The 18,710-nt window shown below is 47.3% G+C and overlaps 1 protein-coding gene across 4 annotated transcripts in view; it reads right to left on the reverse strand.

Moving 5' to 3' along the window:
- The window catches only part of Grik4 (glutamate ionotropic receptor kainate type subunit 4), a 432,817-nt gene that overhangs the window by 19,011 nt on the left and 395,096 nt on the right, over nt 1–18,710 (reverse strand). For all 4 annotated transcript variants that reach the window (NM_012572.3, XM_087560413.1, XM_087560412.1 and 1 more), the window contains 4 exon segments: nt 4,019–4,244; nt 5,939–6,104; nt 9,931–10,104; nt 12,874–12,983. In NM_012572.3, coding sequence (NP_036704.1) covers nt 4,019–4,244; nt 5,939–6,104; nt 9,931–10,104; nt 12,874–12,983 — 676 coding nt within the window.

Raw genomic sequence — 18,710 nt, forward strand, 5'->3', positions numbered from 1 at the left:
ACTTCCTTTCTGCCACATGACTAACATGGTCATCTTATGACTAAAGACCCCAGAATGGGCTAAGTAATGGCTTCCCAGACATTTGTGTTACCCATCTCCCTGCTGAGCACCCTTACTTTATAATTTAAATAAAGGACCTTTCAGAACACAACTACCTGCACAATGACACTTAGGAAATTGGATAGAGATCTGTCTGTTAGCCTCTAGAAGCCACCTTGTGAGTTTATGTGACGCAAACCTCTCAGTCAAATGTCCAACTTTCTACTTCGTATCTATGCATTTCTTGGGCACTTGTGACTATTGTCACAGTATACTTTACAAGCATTTACCATAACCAGGAATTAACCACCGAAACAAGAGTTAACCAGAACATCCTTTCATCCATGTGCATGGAGAAGCCAGTCACCAGATGTCCCCAACTCTCATAGCTGAGTTCACCAGAGTCTACTGCCTTCCAATCACTCCGTGTCCCTCTTGACCCTTCTCCACCGTACAGAAGGTTTTCTTTCTGTTGGATACAATTCTTTGAAATTCTTCTCCAGTAGTATATGGTTGAGGAGTTTTGGTTCTAGAATTCAAGTCTAATTATTAACAAGGGGGCTTAAATGAATTCAAGGAAAGCTCAATGGCCTACAATAGGTAGAGGCCTATGATCACTAAGAAAAAGCTGTCAAGAGACTTGGGAAACAATTTGGTTGCCTCGTTTGCTTTCCCAATCCCTACAAAGGTCCTGTGCAGACAGGCACTTCTGAGAATGCCTGTGATCTTGGGTACAAGAAAGAAGCCTGAACACAGCAGAGAGGGTTTTTCACATTTAATGTGTGCAGGAACTACCCGGGATTTTGTTAAATGGAAGGATTTGATTCAATGCATTCAAGACAGGACACATGATTCTATATTTCAGGTAAGCTTCAAGGCAATAGTCAAGCTGCTGGGCCAATGAATGCAAGACTGCACAGTAGAGTCCACCCTTCTTTAGGCACAACTGTGCTGAGTAAACCCACGACAAGCCTGAAACCTTGAAAGTATTTGTGTCATGGATGTCCATGCACAGTCATCTGTAGAACAGATGTGTATCACATACTTGTGGTGAATGAGTACATGAACAAGTTGCCCTGCAGATGTGGACAGATGTTATGCTAACACTAGATTGAAAGACAGTATTCCACTGCTGCAAGGCACTTCTATCCAAACCCACAGTGGCTCAGGGGCTGCAACAAAGGCACTTCTGCCGGCTCCCTAGTTGCTTTCTCAGCTCCAGAGCCATCTGATTTGGTTTCCATTTTTCCCTATTAGTTTTCTTCTTTTCCCTGGGGCCCAACCACGTCATTCTCTTTCTTCCTACTGGAAGAATGGCATGGGGTTTAGCCTCAGGGGATCTGAATCTTGCCTCATAATTGGCTGCACAATGCATCAGTCGTTACATAATGTTGTTCCCAGTCTCACTCGAGGTGAGAACGTGAGCCTCCCCACAGCACGCCTCCTCCCAGCCCCCACCTACCCCGTGCTGGCTAGCGGGGGGAGGGGGGGGACTCATACCTCAATATGCTCTGTTCTGGAAAGCACTGTGTTTGAAGAGCAGTTTCCTAGGTTCAAGGCTTCTCTTTCTAGTTTAGGATTTTGGACAATTCCTATCCTCTGCAGCATCAGCATAGCCAAATCCACCTCTCACGTGGCACAACTAAGTGAGATAATACTCATAAAGCGATATCGTGACAGGATCATGACAAAGACCTCTCTCTCCATCTTTCCCCTTGATTATAAATAAAATTTTCTAGAGCTGCTCTCTTTCACCTCAACTATGTGTGGTCAAGTTCCCCGTGAAAGGAAGCACTTGACATTTGGGTTAAATTTATCGAGTCATGGAAGCATTACCAAGGTGTACCCCAAGATCATTTCAGGATCTACCTCACCATCTTGAAAGAAAATGTCAGTACATTTTCCAAAGAGGCCCAAAGTCTGTAATATTAATGGGCATTGAACAAAATGTGACCATAAACAGAGTCTATGAAGGTTTGCCGATGCACAGAGTAAAGCTTCCGGTCTACACAACCACTGGTGTCAGACCGGACAGTGGTCAGAGAGGACTTCCATTACTGCCCAGGCTCGTTTGCTTCTTTCTTTTCTAATCAGTGTTCTAAGAAGCATTCCGCTTTTACCAAACAGCACAGGGAACTATGGGAAAAATGAGAAGGACACTAATATTCCCCCTGAAGGCAAAGTATGAGACACCTAGGGAAGGGCACTTGACCAACTATAGCCCTAACCCACACAGTGACTCCCGGTGTAGGTATGAGAAACTTAATTCTATTACTTGGATAAGAGAAGCTCGGATATGTTAGAGCACCTCTCTGACGTACCACAGCCAGGTCTCTGTGACTCCAAGACCATGCACATTATATTCCAAGTGTGAATGAATTCTGTAATTTGTAATATTTCTAGTCAGGGGAAGATGAATCCAAGGATGTAAAATGTGACTACAAGGTCTGTATGCCAAAGATCAGAGCTCTCACATGCCGAATGTCCCCACTTCTTGACTCTTGCCTTCTACCTTATTCAGAAACAGCCTTACATTAGGAGAACTGGACACATGGAATGCCCCACATGGAATCACCCAGAGGCTGTGCTTAGATTCCTCACAATTACAACAGCTGACTGAATCTTCTGATTTCCGGATAATAGAGCTATCAGCAAAGTGAATGTCCTTTGAGAAGCCCAGCCGAGGCACCATTCTAGAAGCCAAACAACTTACCAAACCAGATGGCACCCAGTAAATGCATGGTACACCAGTGCCCATTCTCAATGACCCTCACTAAGTAGGAGTAGACAGAGCAGTGAAATCTACATAGAGTGTGAATGTTTTCTCCTGTAACCTTGACAGTGAACTACAATCCACAAGGTGTGTTCATGTCAGCGCTTGGAGTGCTTCTTTCTTCCTGCTGTTAGTAGAGACGTTAATCACCAGACACTTGGCCGACATGCCAAACCGAGAGACAAAGAGAACAAGGCCTAAAGTCTCTGCTGGGACATCGATACTCTTCAATAGTTAAAACTGTCCCTGAATAGTGAATGAATAAAATAAGCAGTCAACTAGTTATTTAACTACTGATTAGGGAGCCGGAGAGATGGCTGAGTTGGTAAAGTACTTGCTGTGCAAACACAGGGACCTGAACTCAGATCTTCAGCACCTAAGTATAATGGAGACATGGTAGTGCACACCTATAATCCTAGGGATGAAGAGGCAGACACAGGAGGATCTCAGGGCTTAGTCTAGCCAAAGCAGTGAGCACCAGATTCAGTGAGAGATGCTATCTCAAAAGCCAAGATAGAGAGCAACTGAGAAAGATATCCAATGTTAACCAATGATTTCCACATGTGTGCCTGTGGACACACACACAGACACACACACATAGACACACAGGCACACACATACACATACATTTACACAGAGAGACACATATACACACACAGACAGACACAATGCACATACACACAGACACACACATATACATATACACACAGAGACACACATATACATACACACACAGACACATATACATACACATACGCACACATACACACTTATTTCTGCTTAGAGGTCCATGCACAGCCAGGTGGTGGTAGCCCAGGCCTTTAATCCCAACAACTCAGGAAGCAGAGGCAGGCAGATCTCTGAGTTCAAAGCCAATCTGGTCTACAGAGTTCCAAGACATCCAAGACTATACAGAGAAACCCTGTCTTAAAAAACCCAAATAGAAAAAAGAAAGAATAAAAGAAGGAAGGAAGGAAGGGAGGGAGGAAGGAAGGGAGGGAGGAAGGAAGGGAGGGAGGGAGGAAGGAAGGAACACATGCTTGCTTGTTTGTTTTTGTTTTTGAACCATAAGGAAGCCTAAAGTTGTTCTCAAACCTGTTGGTTCTGGAAACGGGCTAATGGATTCTAGACAGCATTCAATGTCTTTGGCTCCCCTGACCCTGCCTGGAGGAAGCTATACCCAAAGGTTGTCGCTCTCCTGCATACCGACTGGCATGCCAATCCCATAGCCCTTGGTGTCCAGCAGGCCCCCAATCTGAGTGAGGTTGCAGTTCCTCTGCCGGTAGTACTCGTTCATGGTGGACTCCAGCAGGAAGGCGTAGTTGGAATTCAACACCCTGGCAATTCCCTCCTCTGTGCTCTTCACAAACACACTGGGCTGCTTGGAGTACATGTAATTCCACATGCGCTGGTAGGTCTGGTAGCGGGAATTCTGGGGGGAAAACATCAGAAGGAAGCAAGGTTGGGAAGTAAGAAAGGAAACATTGGCTTAAAAGAAAAGGAGGGCATCAAAGAATCATGAGGTGAACCCTTCTGCCACTGTACCCCACATCACAGCCAAGCACCTCTCCATTTCTATCGCCCTGAGACGATCATTGCCATTGCATAATGGAGGAGAGACCTGTGTCTTTAATAGGAGATGAGGAAGGGACTTGAGGTCCTTTGAATTCTGCCTACCAGTTGACCACTGGTTCTGTCTCAGCTACCTCCAGAATTTCTTCAGCACCATCCTCCTCAGACAGGCGGAATTCAAATTCTGGTTAGAATCCCTTATTGTCCCTCCATTTGGGACAGTGCATGCAGGTTCATTTGGGACTTATAAAGAGATAGTCCTTAAGAAACAGTGTGGATGTCTCCTACCTGCCCTAAACCAATGTATCAATTCCACAACCCAAGTCTGGCTGCCGTTTTACCTATAATTACAAGACAGAATTCTGGGGGTCCATCCAAACTCTATTTGTACAAAGCTTTCCCTGTCTCTATGCCAACAGGCACAGAGAGAGATTCCTATGGAAAACAGACAGCAGGCCTTGGGCCTATCTCCTGTGAAAACAAGCTTCTTGGATGTTAGTTGGTTAGACACCGAGAGCCCCCAGGGAAACTCTTCCCTGGAGCTCTCGAGGCACAGGAAAACTGCTCTTCTGTGCGGCTGCTTCTGTCAGCCCTGGTGATCAATCAGCTTGGCTGTCATTGAACACTATACTATGGCGGGGGCTTCTCCTGAGACAAGGCGATATCCCAAAGAACCCAAACGTGTCTGCTCCAGAAAAACCATTAAGTCTAGGAGAAATGACCAGGCCACCTTCATTTGTATTTCTTAGACGTTGGTCATAGGCACATTATTTTCACTAGAGTGTGCATGCCCGGGTGCACGTGTTTATGTTTGTACATAGATATGCATGCACGGGTGGATTTGTGGTGTCTTCTTTTATGTTCTCCACCTTGTTTTTTTGACGCCAGGGTCTCCTCACTGAGCCTGGAGCCCGCTGACTAATCGGCTATACTGCTGGCAAGCAAGTTCTGGCTACTACTTGTCTTTGTTTCCACTCCACCTCCAGCACTGGGTTACAGTGCGAATGACCACACCCGCTTTTTATGTGCATAGCTAGGGACCCAAACTCAAGCTTCCGTGCTTGCACGGCAAGCATTTTTACCCACAGAGCCACCCCCAGCCCCGTATTTATTTTAATCTCGCTTTGTCTAAGTACTAAGTACGAAATCCAACTCGCTTTTTAAATTTTAAATGAGCGTATCGGCTCCATCCAGTGCAGCGATGTAAACAAGACTGAGAGCTTGATGCACAGCATATAGAGCCCATAAAACAAACACAGAACCATTATAAATTTAGAAGGGTTCATCACATTACTTCTAAAACCATCTCGAGCACTACCAGCTACTCATGCACAACAACATGGGATAGGTTGAGATTCACACAGGATCCTCCTGGGACCTCATTCTGGGGAAATCTTTTTGGAACAGGAGAAAAACTAGGCCCCGAGAAGACCGCTAAGGTAGATGCTCAAAAGAGGGAATGAGGTGGGCAGCGATGTTCTGATCTTGAATGCGCGTGCATTTCAGCTTCCTTCTGCCCTCCCCCACCCTGGTGAGCAGCCATGTGGTATTTACTTGGAAGAAGGTCATGCTGGAGCCTCCGTGAATCGTGCCATACTCAATGGCGGTCTGGTCAGCCAGGTCATCCACAGACTCGATGGGCACTTCCATGCGCTGCACCGTCAGGAAGGCTGCCAGGTTGGCTGTGTACGATGAGATGATGATCAACGTGAAGGCCCACCTAGGCAAGAAGACACCAGAGAGGCTCCATTGCCCTGCCATTACCAGGAGGCTTAGGCTCCTGAGACCAGTCCTGCTACGATGCAGGAGAGAGCAAGTTATCTTTCTTTGAAAGAGGTGTCAGCTCAGGGTGGGGAGGGGAAGGATGCAGGATGTACAATGTCTGAACATTGGACTGAATTTGTGAATGCTACCTGGTAATCGGCTGTGGGTTTTTTCCCCCTTATTTCTGAAACGTGATTACTTGTTAGTCAAAGGAGGTATGGTCCATGCACATGAGGGTCTGGGGACCCTCGGAGATGAGCCAGTGAATGAAATGAGGGCTTCGCTCAGAGCCGCGCACTGCCGGGGACTGAATGCCTAACGTGAGCAACATCCACTACTACCTCAGCTAATCCCTCCAACTCAGGGAGGCCAGCTCACATCCGACTGCTGCAGGAAGCAGAGAGAGGCTCTGGGAAGTACCTTGATAAATACTGATACAGTTGTACGCAGCCACGTCTACGACCAGAAAGTCTTCAGTGAAGACGAACTCGTGAAAAGTATCTTTGGACTGCTGAGAAGTTGATTGGAAAATCCTCTGACAATGGACAAGCTGCTTCAGACATAGGAGACTGTTTGATGGAGCCGCTAGAAATTTCATTTGAAATCTGAATAATTCTGCAATGCAGGCAGCATCTATGCCAAACGGCAGTGTGTTCAGTCTGGTAGGTTAAGCAGGCTTTTCCCATCTGCTCATTAGGCTGGATCTACATCAGTACCTCCTTGTGTGTCGGGGGCTCAGACACAGATCTAAGCACCGAGAATCAGGCTGGAGAATCACCAACTCTGGATCAGCGGCGTACGTATTCACAAGGGTTTACCCAGTGTGCAGACACTGCTATGTTAATGCATAGCGTTTGTTACGGGACTCGGCAGCTGGCAGCTGCCAGGTGGATTTCCAAAACCAAGAAATCCCATTGTCCCTTTTGTAAGGTTACCAAGAACTCCAGCTGGATGTCTGCCTAGGGACACACAACAGGGCCATCCACCAACTCAATGGACTTTTATATGTTAGACCACAGGGGAGGTGGACTGTTTTATTTGGGTTTGGATTTTTTTTTTATTTTGTTTTTTGTTTTTTGGTTTTTTTGTTGTTCTGGTCACCAAGATAGCAAGGAAAGTTCTTGGTTTTTCCGGGGTTTATTTATCTAATAAATGGAGATAATAATATCTGCTCTACATATCTCTGGGTCCTGGCAACCACAAATGAGGTGCTATGTCATTTGTGATCAGCAATCTAGAATGAACTAGATGAGTACGAGAGCTAGAGAAACTTGGAGAGGCCTCCAGGCTGGCGAGGGGGTAAAAAATTATCTGGTACTTCCCTGGTGCTTTCACAAGTAGTGACCTCTAAGTGACAGGCTTCCCTCCCTGCTGGGGACACACTCTCTGCAAACTCCCTTCAGCTCTTTATGCTGTGACCACCCCTAGGGGCAGGCCCGAGGCAGCAGCCTAGATACACTGAGGAGAAGCAGAGTTAATGTAACTTGAATGTAGACATGGCCTCAGAGCTGTCTAGGAACTTCTCTCAGGCTCATGGCCATACTCTGGTGCCTGGTCTTTCCTGGGTGACATGTAGGTGTTTAGGGACACGCTCATAAGGGCAAGATGTCAGGCAGCTCAATCGACCCAGTGCAGGCCAAGCTAGGCCAAGGAGTTGGTGGGCCTGTGTCGCTGCTTCTGAGGACGTTAGCAGTGGTAAAGTGTGTGTTCTTCTGAGCAATGTGACATTTTCTGCCCTTTGTTCTGTCTGGGAGGCCAGGGCAGGTCATGGTGGCCCTGTCTTCTGATCTCCCACTCTCCCAGGGGACTAACTAAACCTTGATTTTAATAATCTAAGGACTCAAGAGGCAGAGACACATGCTGATAACTGTGGACGGGGGCTGGTAAAGGTCTCTCATGGCAGCTCTTTGTTGCAGAGTTCCTCTCCCAACGTGCTCTGGAACACCATCAGTCATCTAGGCCTGCTATTTAGAGCAACACCCTGCAGGATGTGGGCTTCTAAAACTCTCCGGAGGAATGCAGTGGGGAGTCTGAGGTAGAAGCAACAGGCAAGGAACACCGCCCCAGGCACATCAGTGATGATGAGCACCCTTTGGAAGGAAAAACCCAAAGGAACGAAATGAACACCCTTGGATGTTCCTCTTTCAAGGCTTCTGCCTAACTTTCCAGGCTTGGAGGGAGTTTTATGGCTGTCTCTGCTGAGACAGTATACTCTTCTTGGGGGACACAGAGCCCAGTTCTATGTGTTAATCTATTCAGTAACTTCTCAGTAATGCCTGGGAGCAGGCAAGCATCTTGCCCAAGTGGCTTAAATCCTGCCATATTTGCCCTAGGAGGGCAAATAAAAGCCCTAGAGAGAAAGTGGTTTCATTGTCTCAGCTGCCAGCCCAGCTCCTGAAATAACTCTTATACCTGCTTCTAGAACAACTGTGTGACCCAGGCAATAGTAATCGAGGACAGAAATATCTCCTTTTCCTTTGGCTTAAACAGGCTGAGGAGGAGACAGGGGAACTGAGGCTGTAATTTCTTAATTTCTACCACAGTCAAACCTATTGTAGATTGCTAAGAGAGGATCCAATACTTGTATTTGCAAACTTGACTATCTAACTGCATATGGTATTCATTTCCCTAGTTTCTACATAGCTTCTGTAAGTTTTCAAAGAACTTTCCTATGTTGAATCTTTTGCCCGTCAGAGAATCTAATAGCTTAACCATTTCTGTAGCTCCTGAGAGAGACAGGCCAACCTCACAGAGTCAGGAGCAGGTGGACAAGGCTCAAGGTGCGATGGTGGAGCCTTGATGTATGAAGCCTCCAACTGAAAACCAGGGAGTATTGTTTGCCCAGGGAGTACTGGTTGACCAGGGAATACCAGTTGCCCAAGGAGTACCGGTTGATCGGGGAGGAGTACTGGCTAACCAGGAAGACAGAGGCTAGGGAAGCTGGAAGGGGAGAGCAGGGGAGTCTTTTCCAGCAGGGGCTTTACAGCATGTTTATTTGCATAAATCTGCATATGCTCTCTCTTGGCCAAGCCATTCAATCACAGTAATTTTTCAGGTCAAGAGGTCATTTTGCTATAGGCCATCAAGGCTCTTTCTTTCTTTCTTTCTTTCTTTCCTTCTTTCTTTCTTTCTTTTCTTTTTTCATTCATTCTTTCTTTTTTCGTTCTTTCTTTCTTTCTGTTTTGCATTTTTCCTTCCTTCCTTCCTTCCTTCCTTCCTTCCTTCCTTCCTTCCTTCCTTCCTTCTCCTGTCTTGGTTCTCCTCTGTACCCAGACCCCAGAGACAGGGCTAGGTGCTAGGAGAGAGTAAATAGTATTGAACCTTCATCCCCTCTTACCCCACCTCCCACATCTATACTGCCCATCAACCTCTGAATGGTTAAGACAGATAGCTCCAGGGGTTGGGGATTTAGCTCAGTGGTAGAGCACTTGCCTAGCAAGCGCAAGGCCCTGGGTTCGGTCCCCAGCTCCGAAAAAAAAAAAAAAAAAGAAAGAAAGAAAGAAAGAAAGAAAGAAAGAAAGAAAGAAGACAGACAGACAGACAGACAGATAGCTCCCTGCTAGGGTCTGCCTGATGAGACAAATTTTCCTGGTTCCTCTCCTTGTCATCAGAAAGGGCTGGTCTGTTTCTCTGTGTAGCGCTGGCTGTCCTGGAACTCCTTTTGTAGACCAGGCTGGCTTCACACTCATAGCTCTAGGACTAAGGGCATACACCAGCACCACCAGGTCTCGGGTCTCTATTTAGTCCAATCCCCTGGTCCTGGGTCTGCTGCCAGGCCTTACCAGACACCACTGACGCAGCGTGTGGACAAAGCCCGCGGGGCGATGGTGGAGCCTTGCTGCATGAAGCCTCCCACTGGAAACCAGAGGCTGTTGCCCAGAGAGTACTGGTTGACCAGGAGATTACACCGGCCCTGTGCACAAGGATGTGGACTGTACCACTCATAAGGAGTTAACCTGCAGGAGAGAAGACCACATTCCCGGGGTAAGGAGGGGTAGACATGGGGTGCTGGAGAGTAGCGCTACTCATCTTGCTGGCTGTAACTGTGTGACGGGATCCATTACTTCCCTCTGCTATACTTGGATTCTTGGATTTCTCTTTCCCATGGGGGTGAGGTGGGTTGAACTCACTCTCTTCAAAAGTTTGAGAGGTTGATGCTCCTGAAACAATTTTTATTTAATCCTTCAAATAAATACATTTATTTGCAGACTTAAGTAAACTCAAGTGTCAGCTCCAATATTTAAAATGACTAGAAGTGATGGCTTTGCCAGAAAGGTGGGAGCAGCGTCAGGGGTGGGTAGCCTGGAAGGGTCCTTGCTGTTTCATGATAAATTCTCAAGGAGAAAAGGAAATGTTCCCAGGGTCCCATAGAGCCAAAGCTTAAAACCTCTCACCCTAGATCCATAGCTCTAAACCCTGGCTCCATCAGAACTGTCAGGAAGGCTCGTTTTAAAAAGCCCCTTGAGACAAGCCTATGGGCTGCAGGAAGACGAAAAACATGTAAGGTTCTGAGTGGTGTGGAGGGCCCTAGGTCCGCATCCACACTGACAGCCACTGACTCCCTCTTATCAGACACAGAGGTACAAGTATTAGCACCCCCCTCCCCTCTGTGAGGTACCTCTGATGAGAGCTGGCTTAGGGGAGGCTGCCTGAAGTTTAATTTCCCTGTTCTAAAATCTCACCCAGAACTACTGCATCCGAAGATGGAAATACAACCTGTCTGAACTGAGGCTTCAGAGTTCTCAATGCCCACATGTGTCTGAAGGCTCCCAGGAGTCTTTGCACTCCGTGGAACCCGTGTGCCAACCGTTGCCTTAAAGCAGAACATCCCAGGTTTGCATAATATACAAATATGCAGCCATATGATTAGTCCTTTAATGCCTTTTGATTTCATGTTTTGAGACAGGGTCTCACTCTAGCCCAGGCTGGTCTGGAGCTTACTACATAGCCCAGGTTAGACTCAAATGCATTCCAGTCCTTCTGCCTCAGCCTCCTACCTCAATAGAACAACACATTTTCTTTTGTTGTTGTTTTTATTGTCATTATTGTGTTGTTATTATTATATTGTTATTATTATTTGCTAATGGCATATTTGGGACAGTATGTGTGTGTGGTGGCCACAAAGGAGGATGCAGAGCCTATCAGGGCAGCTTGAGGTGAACCCCCCCCACCTTGGGTGTTGATACAGTAACAAAGCCCTGAGACCCTTTGCAGAGCCTTAGAGGAGACTTGAAAGCCATGCAGACTCCACAAGAACCAACTGTCCACACATACAGGCTCAGCCACAGGGGGCCAAAGAGAATCTCAGAGCCTCGGAGCCTGGATCTCACAGACAGCTTCCTAAACACAGCAGCAGACAGCGCTGCGAAGTGGAGAGCAGAAGTGTCAGACAGCATGTGAGCTCCCGCACCTCGCCAGCTGTCACTGACAACAGATACTTGACAGTGGCAATGCCTATGGAGCCAAGGGGGGGTGGGTGGTGCACAGGAGCAAAACTCCGTGCCTTTGAAGACTACTAGGTGGCCACAAAGGCTGTTTGATTTTACCTTTGATCACTACGAGAAGAGGCACACTGGGGACATGTAAGACTCAATACATTCCTGTTGCCTTTCTTGAGTGGAAAAAGCACAGGGTCTCCAATTCATAGAGGGAACACAACCCCGGGAAGACCCCCCTCAGAGAGATAGAGTATGGGCCAAAGGATCATCTGGCCCTGATGCTGTGGTCTGGAGACAAGGTGAAGTCACTGGCAGCAGAGCCTCTGTTGGATTTCTAGCTCATTCTAAGCTATTCTCCATTTCCATTCCATTCCCATTCTTCCCTGTGGTAAACTGAGGGCTGAGTTGGTGGTGAGGACTTGGGTGGGTGGAAGATGGCTTGTCCTGAAGTTCAGGCTACCTTAGCTCAGGGGCAAACAACCCCCTCTACATAGTACAGTCTTAGAGAGTTTACAGCTTAGGGATACCCTGGAGTCCTTCCACAGGACCAGGACCAGTTCCTGGCTTTTGGGAACAAAGGAAGGCTAATTTTCCCTTGGCCCCTAACTCTGACCATTTTTCCCAACTCAATACTGGGCACAAATGTACCCTGTTGTTGCCTGCTACCCTCTGTGGTTTTGTTTGACAAGACAGCTGTGTTTTCAGAGGGAGAGCCAGACTCTGCAGAGGATGCATTCTCCCTGGCCTGTGTCACTGTGGCCTCTGGTCCCCCTCAGCCACCCTCCACTCGGTCTGGATTTGCAGGCTCCATTTCTTGTCATTCAGGACTTTAGGGCAGATCATGGCAAAGATAAATGCCAGGATACCAAATGCACCATGTTTAATTAGAGCCATCTTCCTGCCACCCCCTCCTCTCCTCTCTTCCCCAAAACTCCTATCCAAGTTGGGGCGGGTGGCAAGGATGCAGGAGGCCAGAATACAAAAGCAAATCCAGACAAACAAACCTGCCTGTGCTGTGCATGGTAGGGAACACATGCACGGACAGATGGACGGGCAGTGTGAGGTTGACAGCTGGGCAGAGAGCATTTCAGGCCCCCAGTCCCTCTGCCATCTCTATTTGGCACCAAGGTCTTCTAAACCATCCTCTCCTCCTCCCACTCCTACCCCATGCAGTACCCAGAGTGGACACGAGGTGGTGGTGTAAGGACAGGGACGGGAAGGGAAGGGAAGGGAAGGGAAGGGAAGGGAAGGGAAGGGATGGGGAAGGGAAGGGGAGGGGAAGAGTACCGAGCCACCAGGAAGAGGACACAGCTGACAGCCAGATAAGCTAGAAGCATGAAGAGCCAGACTCCTGGAGAAAAGGGGTCCAGAAAGGAGAAATAGCCCGGTCTGCGTCCCTGAAAATGGAGATGAAGACAAGATTTACTATACATAGTCAAAATGGCTTTGGGCAGGGCAGGGCATGAGTGTTGGCTTGGACCTAGCATTTTGGGGAGACTCTGGGTGATTCTAACAATGCCAGGGATGATGGCGTAGTCAGGGCTGCACTGAACACCTTGCCCATCCTGATCTACAGAGGAAACAAACAGCAGTGTGGGCCTGTCTTTTCCTGGGGTGACAGGGCTTTGCGCTGAGCAAATCTGCCAGCTCTTGACACCTGTGACGTACTGCCTTGGGGCTCAGGAGAACCCGTGAGGTGAAGGTTCTGTACCAGGGTCTGACCTCAGCACCCCCTCTTTAACATCTGCATCCTTCTCCTGAGAGTGCTAATATGGCAGCTTTGCTTGGCTTTCCGCTCCGCACAGTGTCCTTAGACAATGGAGCCGAAGCCCTGAGGGCCCCTCAGCCGATTACGTTCGTTTTCCCAGTGAAGAAACCAAAGCCCGAGAGAGGCTCCCAAAGTCACACTGTGGCAAACGGAAGACTTAGAGACAAGTCTTGTAACTCGAAGTCGCCATCCTGTCCCCTCACGCCACCATGTGCTTGCTACTCCTAAGGTTGGAGCCAGGAAGGGAAAATGAACACGAAGTCCCCATCATGCCTCACAAGAAGAGCAGAACAGAACGTGAAAAACTGTGTCAAGGTGTCTGCTGCTGCCTTTTCAGCTGTGTGGTCCTGTGCAAGTCCTGGATCCCTTCTGGCCTCAGCCAGAGCGGGGCTAGATCAGACCCACTCTCTGAAAGCTGCAGTTTGCTTCATTACCATACAGTGTTTGATTTTCCATTAAAGAGAGCGCATGCGCACATCTATGTTCCTATCTTTCTAAAGGAAACAAACACCCTCCATCAGAATGAATACCCCGTCTCAACCTGTGGGTCACGAACCCTCTGGGGGACCAAAGGACTCTTTCGCAGGGATTGCCCGAGACTATCACAAAACATGGGTATTTACATTACAATTCACAACAGTAGCAAAATTACAGTTAGGAAGCAGCAACAAAAATAAATTTATGGTGGTGGTGGGGATCACCGCGGCATGAAGAACTGTATTACAGAGTTGCAACATTAGGAAGATTGAGAACCACTGCTCTAGACGGTCTGACAGCACAGGAACTGAGCAGTGGTTGCTGATGTACATGGGGTGTGCTCTCCCCAGCCACATTCTGCTGTCAGCTTCACTTCTTCTGTTTACTACAAAACCACCAGGCTAGATGCTGTCTAAGGGCCATTTGAAACAGAAATGCTGTAACTTTTACGATCTCAGGAATCCGGGAAGTCTGTGGATGTAACTAGAAGTCAATATTACCTTCAGCCAATCTATGAGAAGGTCTGCTTTCACACTTCAGGTTATATCAGACATAATAGCACCTACTATTTGTAATGCAGTGACTGCCCCCATAGCTTTGTGTGAGTGACCCCACAGTACCTGCATAGCCTTATTCCCCAGTGACTCCAGCTTTTCTGGGTGGCTTCTCATCTCCTCTCAGAGAACCAGGAGGAACATCCTCAATGCCCTAGGGAAGAATTTCACTTTCCCCCGGCACAAAAGGGACACAGAGATGCTTTACCACTTGCCCTGTTATAGGCAGTCATTCTTGGGACCTGCCGTCTTTCATCAATGTGACCAGAACCTCTTAGGAGGCCTTGATGAAAATCATTTTCTTCCCCTGTATAGCACAGGCCAGGGGAAATCCAAGTGTATTTCCTCACAGCACATGAATGGTTGATGTTCACCGAATGCTTGATTCCAACAGGCTGGTTGGGAAAATGAGCCTGAACAAGAGGCAAAGGCCAGTAACTGAGGGAAAGGAAGAGGAGGAGGAGCAGCAGGAGGAGGAGGAGGAGGAGGAGTGGGAGGAGGAAGAGGAAGAAGAGGAGGAGGAAGAGGAGAAAGAAGAGGAGGAAGAGCAGGAAGAGGAGGAGGAGGAGGAAGAGGAGGAAGAGGATGAGGAGGAGGAGAAGGAGAAGGAGAAGGAGGAGAAGGAGAAGGAGAAGGAGGAGAAGGAGGAGAAGGAGGACAGGGCAGAGACCAGATCACGGGTGTGTTTCCTCCCATCATTACATAAATCCTCTAACAAGAAACAAGGGGTTCAGGGGCAGCAGACTCTGGGTTCCTGGTTGCTCAGTCTAATGTCTACACAGGCTGACTGTCTTATTCATCACCCTAGCAGTCAGTCAGTGGCAGACACAGAAAGATGCACACGGGCGATGCAGAACTCAAAGAAGACCATCTTGCCTATGCTCCTACTGCACATCACCAGCTTGGTTCACTCTCAAGTCCCCTCTTGGCTCCAGACTGCCTCTAGATAAACATGCGGGAGTCCTATATGACCTGTTAAAACTGTTTTATTCTGTGTCTTTCAAGTGTGAGACAGCCAGGGACAGGAAACATCTTTCATTGCTGCCTTCTGAATCTGAAGCCCCATTAGATATTCCATGTCAGAAATCTATACCCGATTGTATCACAAGCGGTGAGCCTGAGGAAGACGGCAGCACTATTTAAAGCTGCCATATTTGGTTTGGGGTGATAAGAAATGATACAGAGCTGTGAGAAAAACTCCTAGAGACTTGGGTTATACGATGCGGGACATCACACAAACAAGAATCAAGATGTAGACATAGCCTCACTAGAAAGCTGTCTGTCACACTGGCAAGGCAGCCTCTGATTTCACCAATGATTGACTGACACCAGCCAGAAGAGTGAGGTCTGGGCAGTTATTGGAGATCTGGGTCTCCACAGTGTTGAGATGAGCAAAGCAAGCATGCTCCTTGGAAGATTCTGAAGGGCAACCATTTTTCCTATGTGGATGCTTGGGGTTGCATCCTTCCCAAGGAACACCCTAGTCCCCGGGACTTGGAACAAATTATGGTCACATGCCATAGGCATAATTTTTCAAAATACCAGTTTCTACTGAACCCAAAAGATGCGTGGCAGTGACAGCGATTCTTCTGAGAAACTTGGTACCGCACTACATGCTCTTGATCTCAATAGCCAAGTTTCCATGCTGACAGACGGAAGAACGGGGGCCCGGGAAAGCCGTGTCTCACTCAGATCATTGGTGATGGCTTCAATTTCCCTGGTAATCACTCATCAAGCTGTGCCACTGGCATGCTGCGCCCTCCATCCTCATGGCAGCTGTACCAAGTCTTGTTCAACTCCTAATGTTTGCAACTTGCTCCAATAAACTCCCTAATTAATCCCAGGCCTTCTACCCGGTGCCAAGAGAATCCCGATTTACTGATCCCACCCACTTAAAGTACTCATGAATGTCATTTATCTATCTTCGCCATCACTTATTGTGACTCTGTTGTTTTATAAACATTTGTATTGACTTATACAATCAATATAGCTGCTGACAGCAGGTGTGGCCAGTGCCTTTAGGTGAAGGCAACCATTTTGAATGTAGATAAGTAATGCTTTATGTATCCATCTCTCTCCAAACAGCCATAGTCGTAAATCCGTGCCATGGAGGTCAAGGACAGGCCACGTCCTGCTGGTGAGATTGAAAATTAGAAGTTGTTGCCCTGGCTTTTGGACAGTGCTTCAGTCTGACCCCACCCAAGTTGGCATCTTTAGTGATAAGAGAGCTCTAAAGGATTGGTCACCAACTAGCCCATGGTCCTGCTTTGTGGCGGTTGTTTGAATTGAATCATGTCAGTGGATCAAATATGTCAGTAATGCTTTTTATTCTTAAACATCTATTAATTCAGATTTCTATGTGTTAGAAGATGATATTATGGAAAGAAAGAACTTCCCTTCCTGAAGTCTGGAGCCAAATGCACGAGGACACCAGAGCCAGACAACACAGAATAAGTGGTAAACAAAAATGCTGACTCGGGAGTCAGAGAGTCCAGGTGTATGTTGGGTTTCTAGTTAGATACAAGCTCAACTATGAGGAGCAAGCTACTTAACCCCTGGGTATCTATGTACTCTTTGTAACTCGGGGGTAAGAATAAATCTGACTGTGTAGGGTTATTTTGAAGATTGAAGATATAGTAAGGAGTGTGTGTGTGTGTGTGTGTGTGTGTGTGTGTGTGTGTGTGTGTGCACGCATGTGTGTCCATGTCCCCACACACTTCTCTCTACCTAATGACAGACAGGAATCAAAGAAAGGATGGTTGTGACAGAAGAGGGGTCTTCCTTTCATACTGACACCGCCCCCTTGTGGACCAGCAGTGCTACTTTCTGTCCCATAATGACATAGGATGAAGATACTTGAGGGAGGAGACAGTCATCTGGCCATAACCACTCTTCCTAATGTTTCAAGGTCCTGCGGTTGCAGCACATGAATCAGAAGGGCTCTCCAGGGTTCTCAAGGGAAGCAGTTAGGGCAACCCAGCCTTCATCCTGAAAGGAGGGATCTCAGAAGCCAGTGGTCTATTTGTTGTTGCTATTCCATTGTTTTGCTAACGGAGACAAGTAGTCTCGGCTGGACTTGAATTCACTGTGTAGCTCAAGCTGACTTCAAACATGATCCTCTTGTCTCTGCCTCATGAATGCTGGGTTTATAGTCATGTGTCATTATGCCTGCCTCTGATCCTAATCCTTTGGACTATGCTACACTTCAGCTGTCCCAAAGAATGAAGCAGACAGGAGGCAGCTGCTCTTGGAACTGTGGAAGGGCACTGTGCTTCGGGCGCCATTTCCCTACACATGGCACCAGTGACATCAACTCTCCTCCCTGTGGCCCACCTCCCCAGCATGTCACTGACCAAGGGTTGCCATATGACCCATGCCATGTGTTCTGGGTATTTTCAAGTGTCTACAGAGTGTAAGAGCAGTTGACAAAATAGTTTCTTGTTAGTCAACTGCCAGGAATGGTCGGTGGTCAATAACACATCCATTAAGGTTGAAAATGGAAGGAAATAGCTTATCTGTAACTCAGCCTAGGAGAGGAAGTTATATATGAGTGTAAAAGCTCATGTGGTTAATCTGCTGTAGGTGTCTTGTAGAGTGAAGCCTGGCATGCACTCTGCTTTTAAGCCCAGGAGGATGAAATAAGCAAGCAGCTACCTCCCCCCTCACAAAACACAGAGATAGTTGGTTGTCAGCATACCTCATACATGGACAGACCTATTCTTACTTCTCTGCTTGTAGATCGGGCTTGGAGACACCCAGGTTCCCATCTTAGCATTGACCTTGACTCACTGAGTGGTCAGTCCTAGGCATCTCTGGGTATCTTTTTGTTCTCCTTCCATAAAAGCAAAACACCAGGATGCACATGAAGGATGAATGGGATTGTTACTAAAACAATGCTGATACAACAACCTGAGCTCCTGAGGGAGATGTGCTCTGTGCATATATAGCCAATGTTAGTACGACTATCCAGGGATCCATATTTCTATTGGTGGACCATGCTGTCAAGTTACTCAGCTTTAGGGACTTAGACACGATTCATATTTTAACCTCCTTAGAACAGACTGTTAAGTTAGAAGTGACTCGCTGACTGGCTTAGAGCTATTCTGCGTGTTCCTAGACAGACTTGCTGAGGCAAAACAGACCATCCTGGAAAACAGATGACACATCCAGCAAGTTCCAGGCACTAACTCTGTGTTGGCATTTATTTCTCTCTCACACTCTTTCATCACTGCCTGTCTTCATTACTGCCCTGTTGCTGTGAAGGGATACCGCAAGCAAGGTAACTCTTATAAAAGGAGGCACTTAGTTGATTATAGTTTCAGAGG

The sequence above is a fragment of the Rattus norvegicus genome, chromosome 8, assembly GCF_021556685.1.
Source record: "Rattus norvegicus strain SHRSP/BbbUtx chromosome 8, alternate assembly SHRSP_T2T, whole genome shotgun sequence".
NCBI classification, from domain to species: Eukaryota; Metazoa; Chordata; class Mammalia; order Rodentia; family Muridae; genus Rattus; species Rattus norvegicus.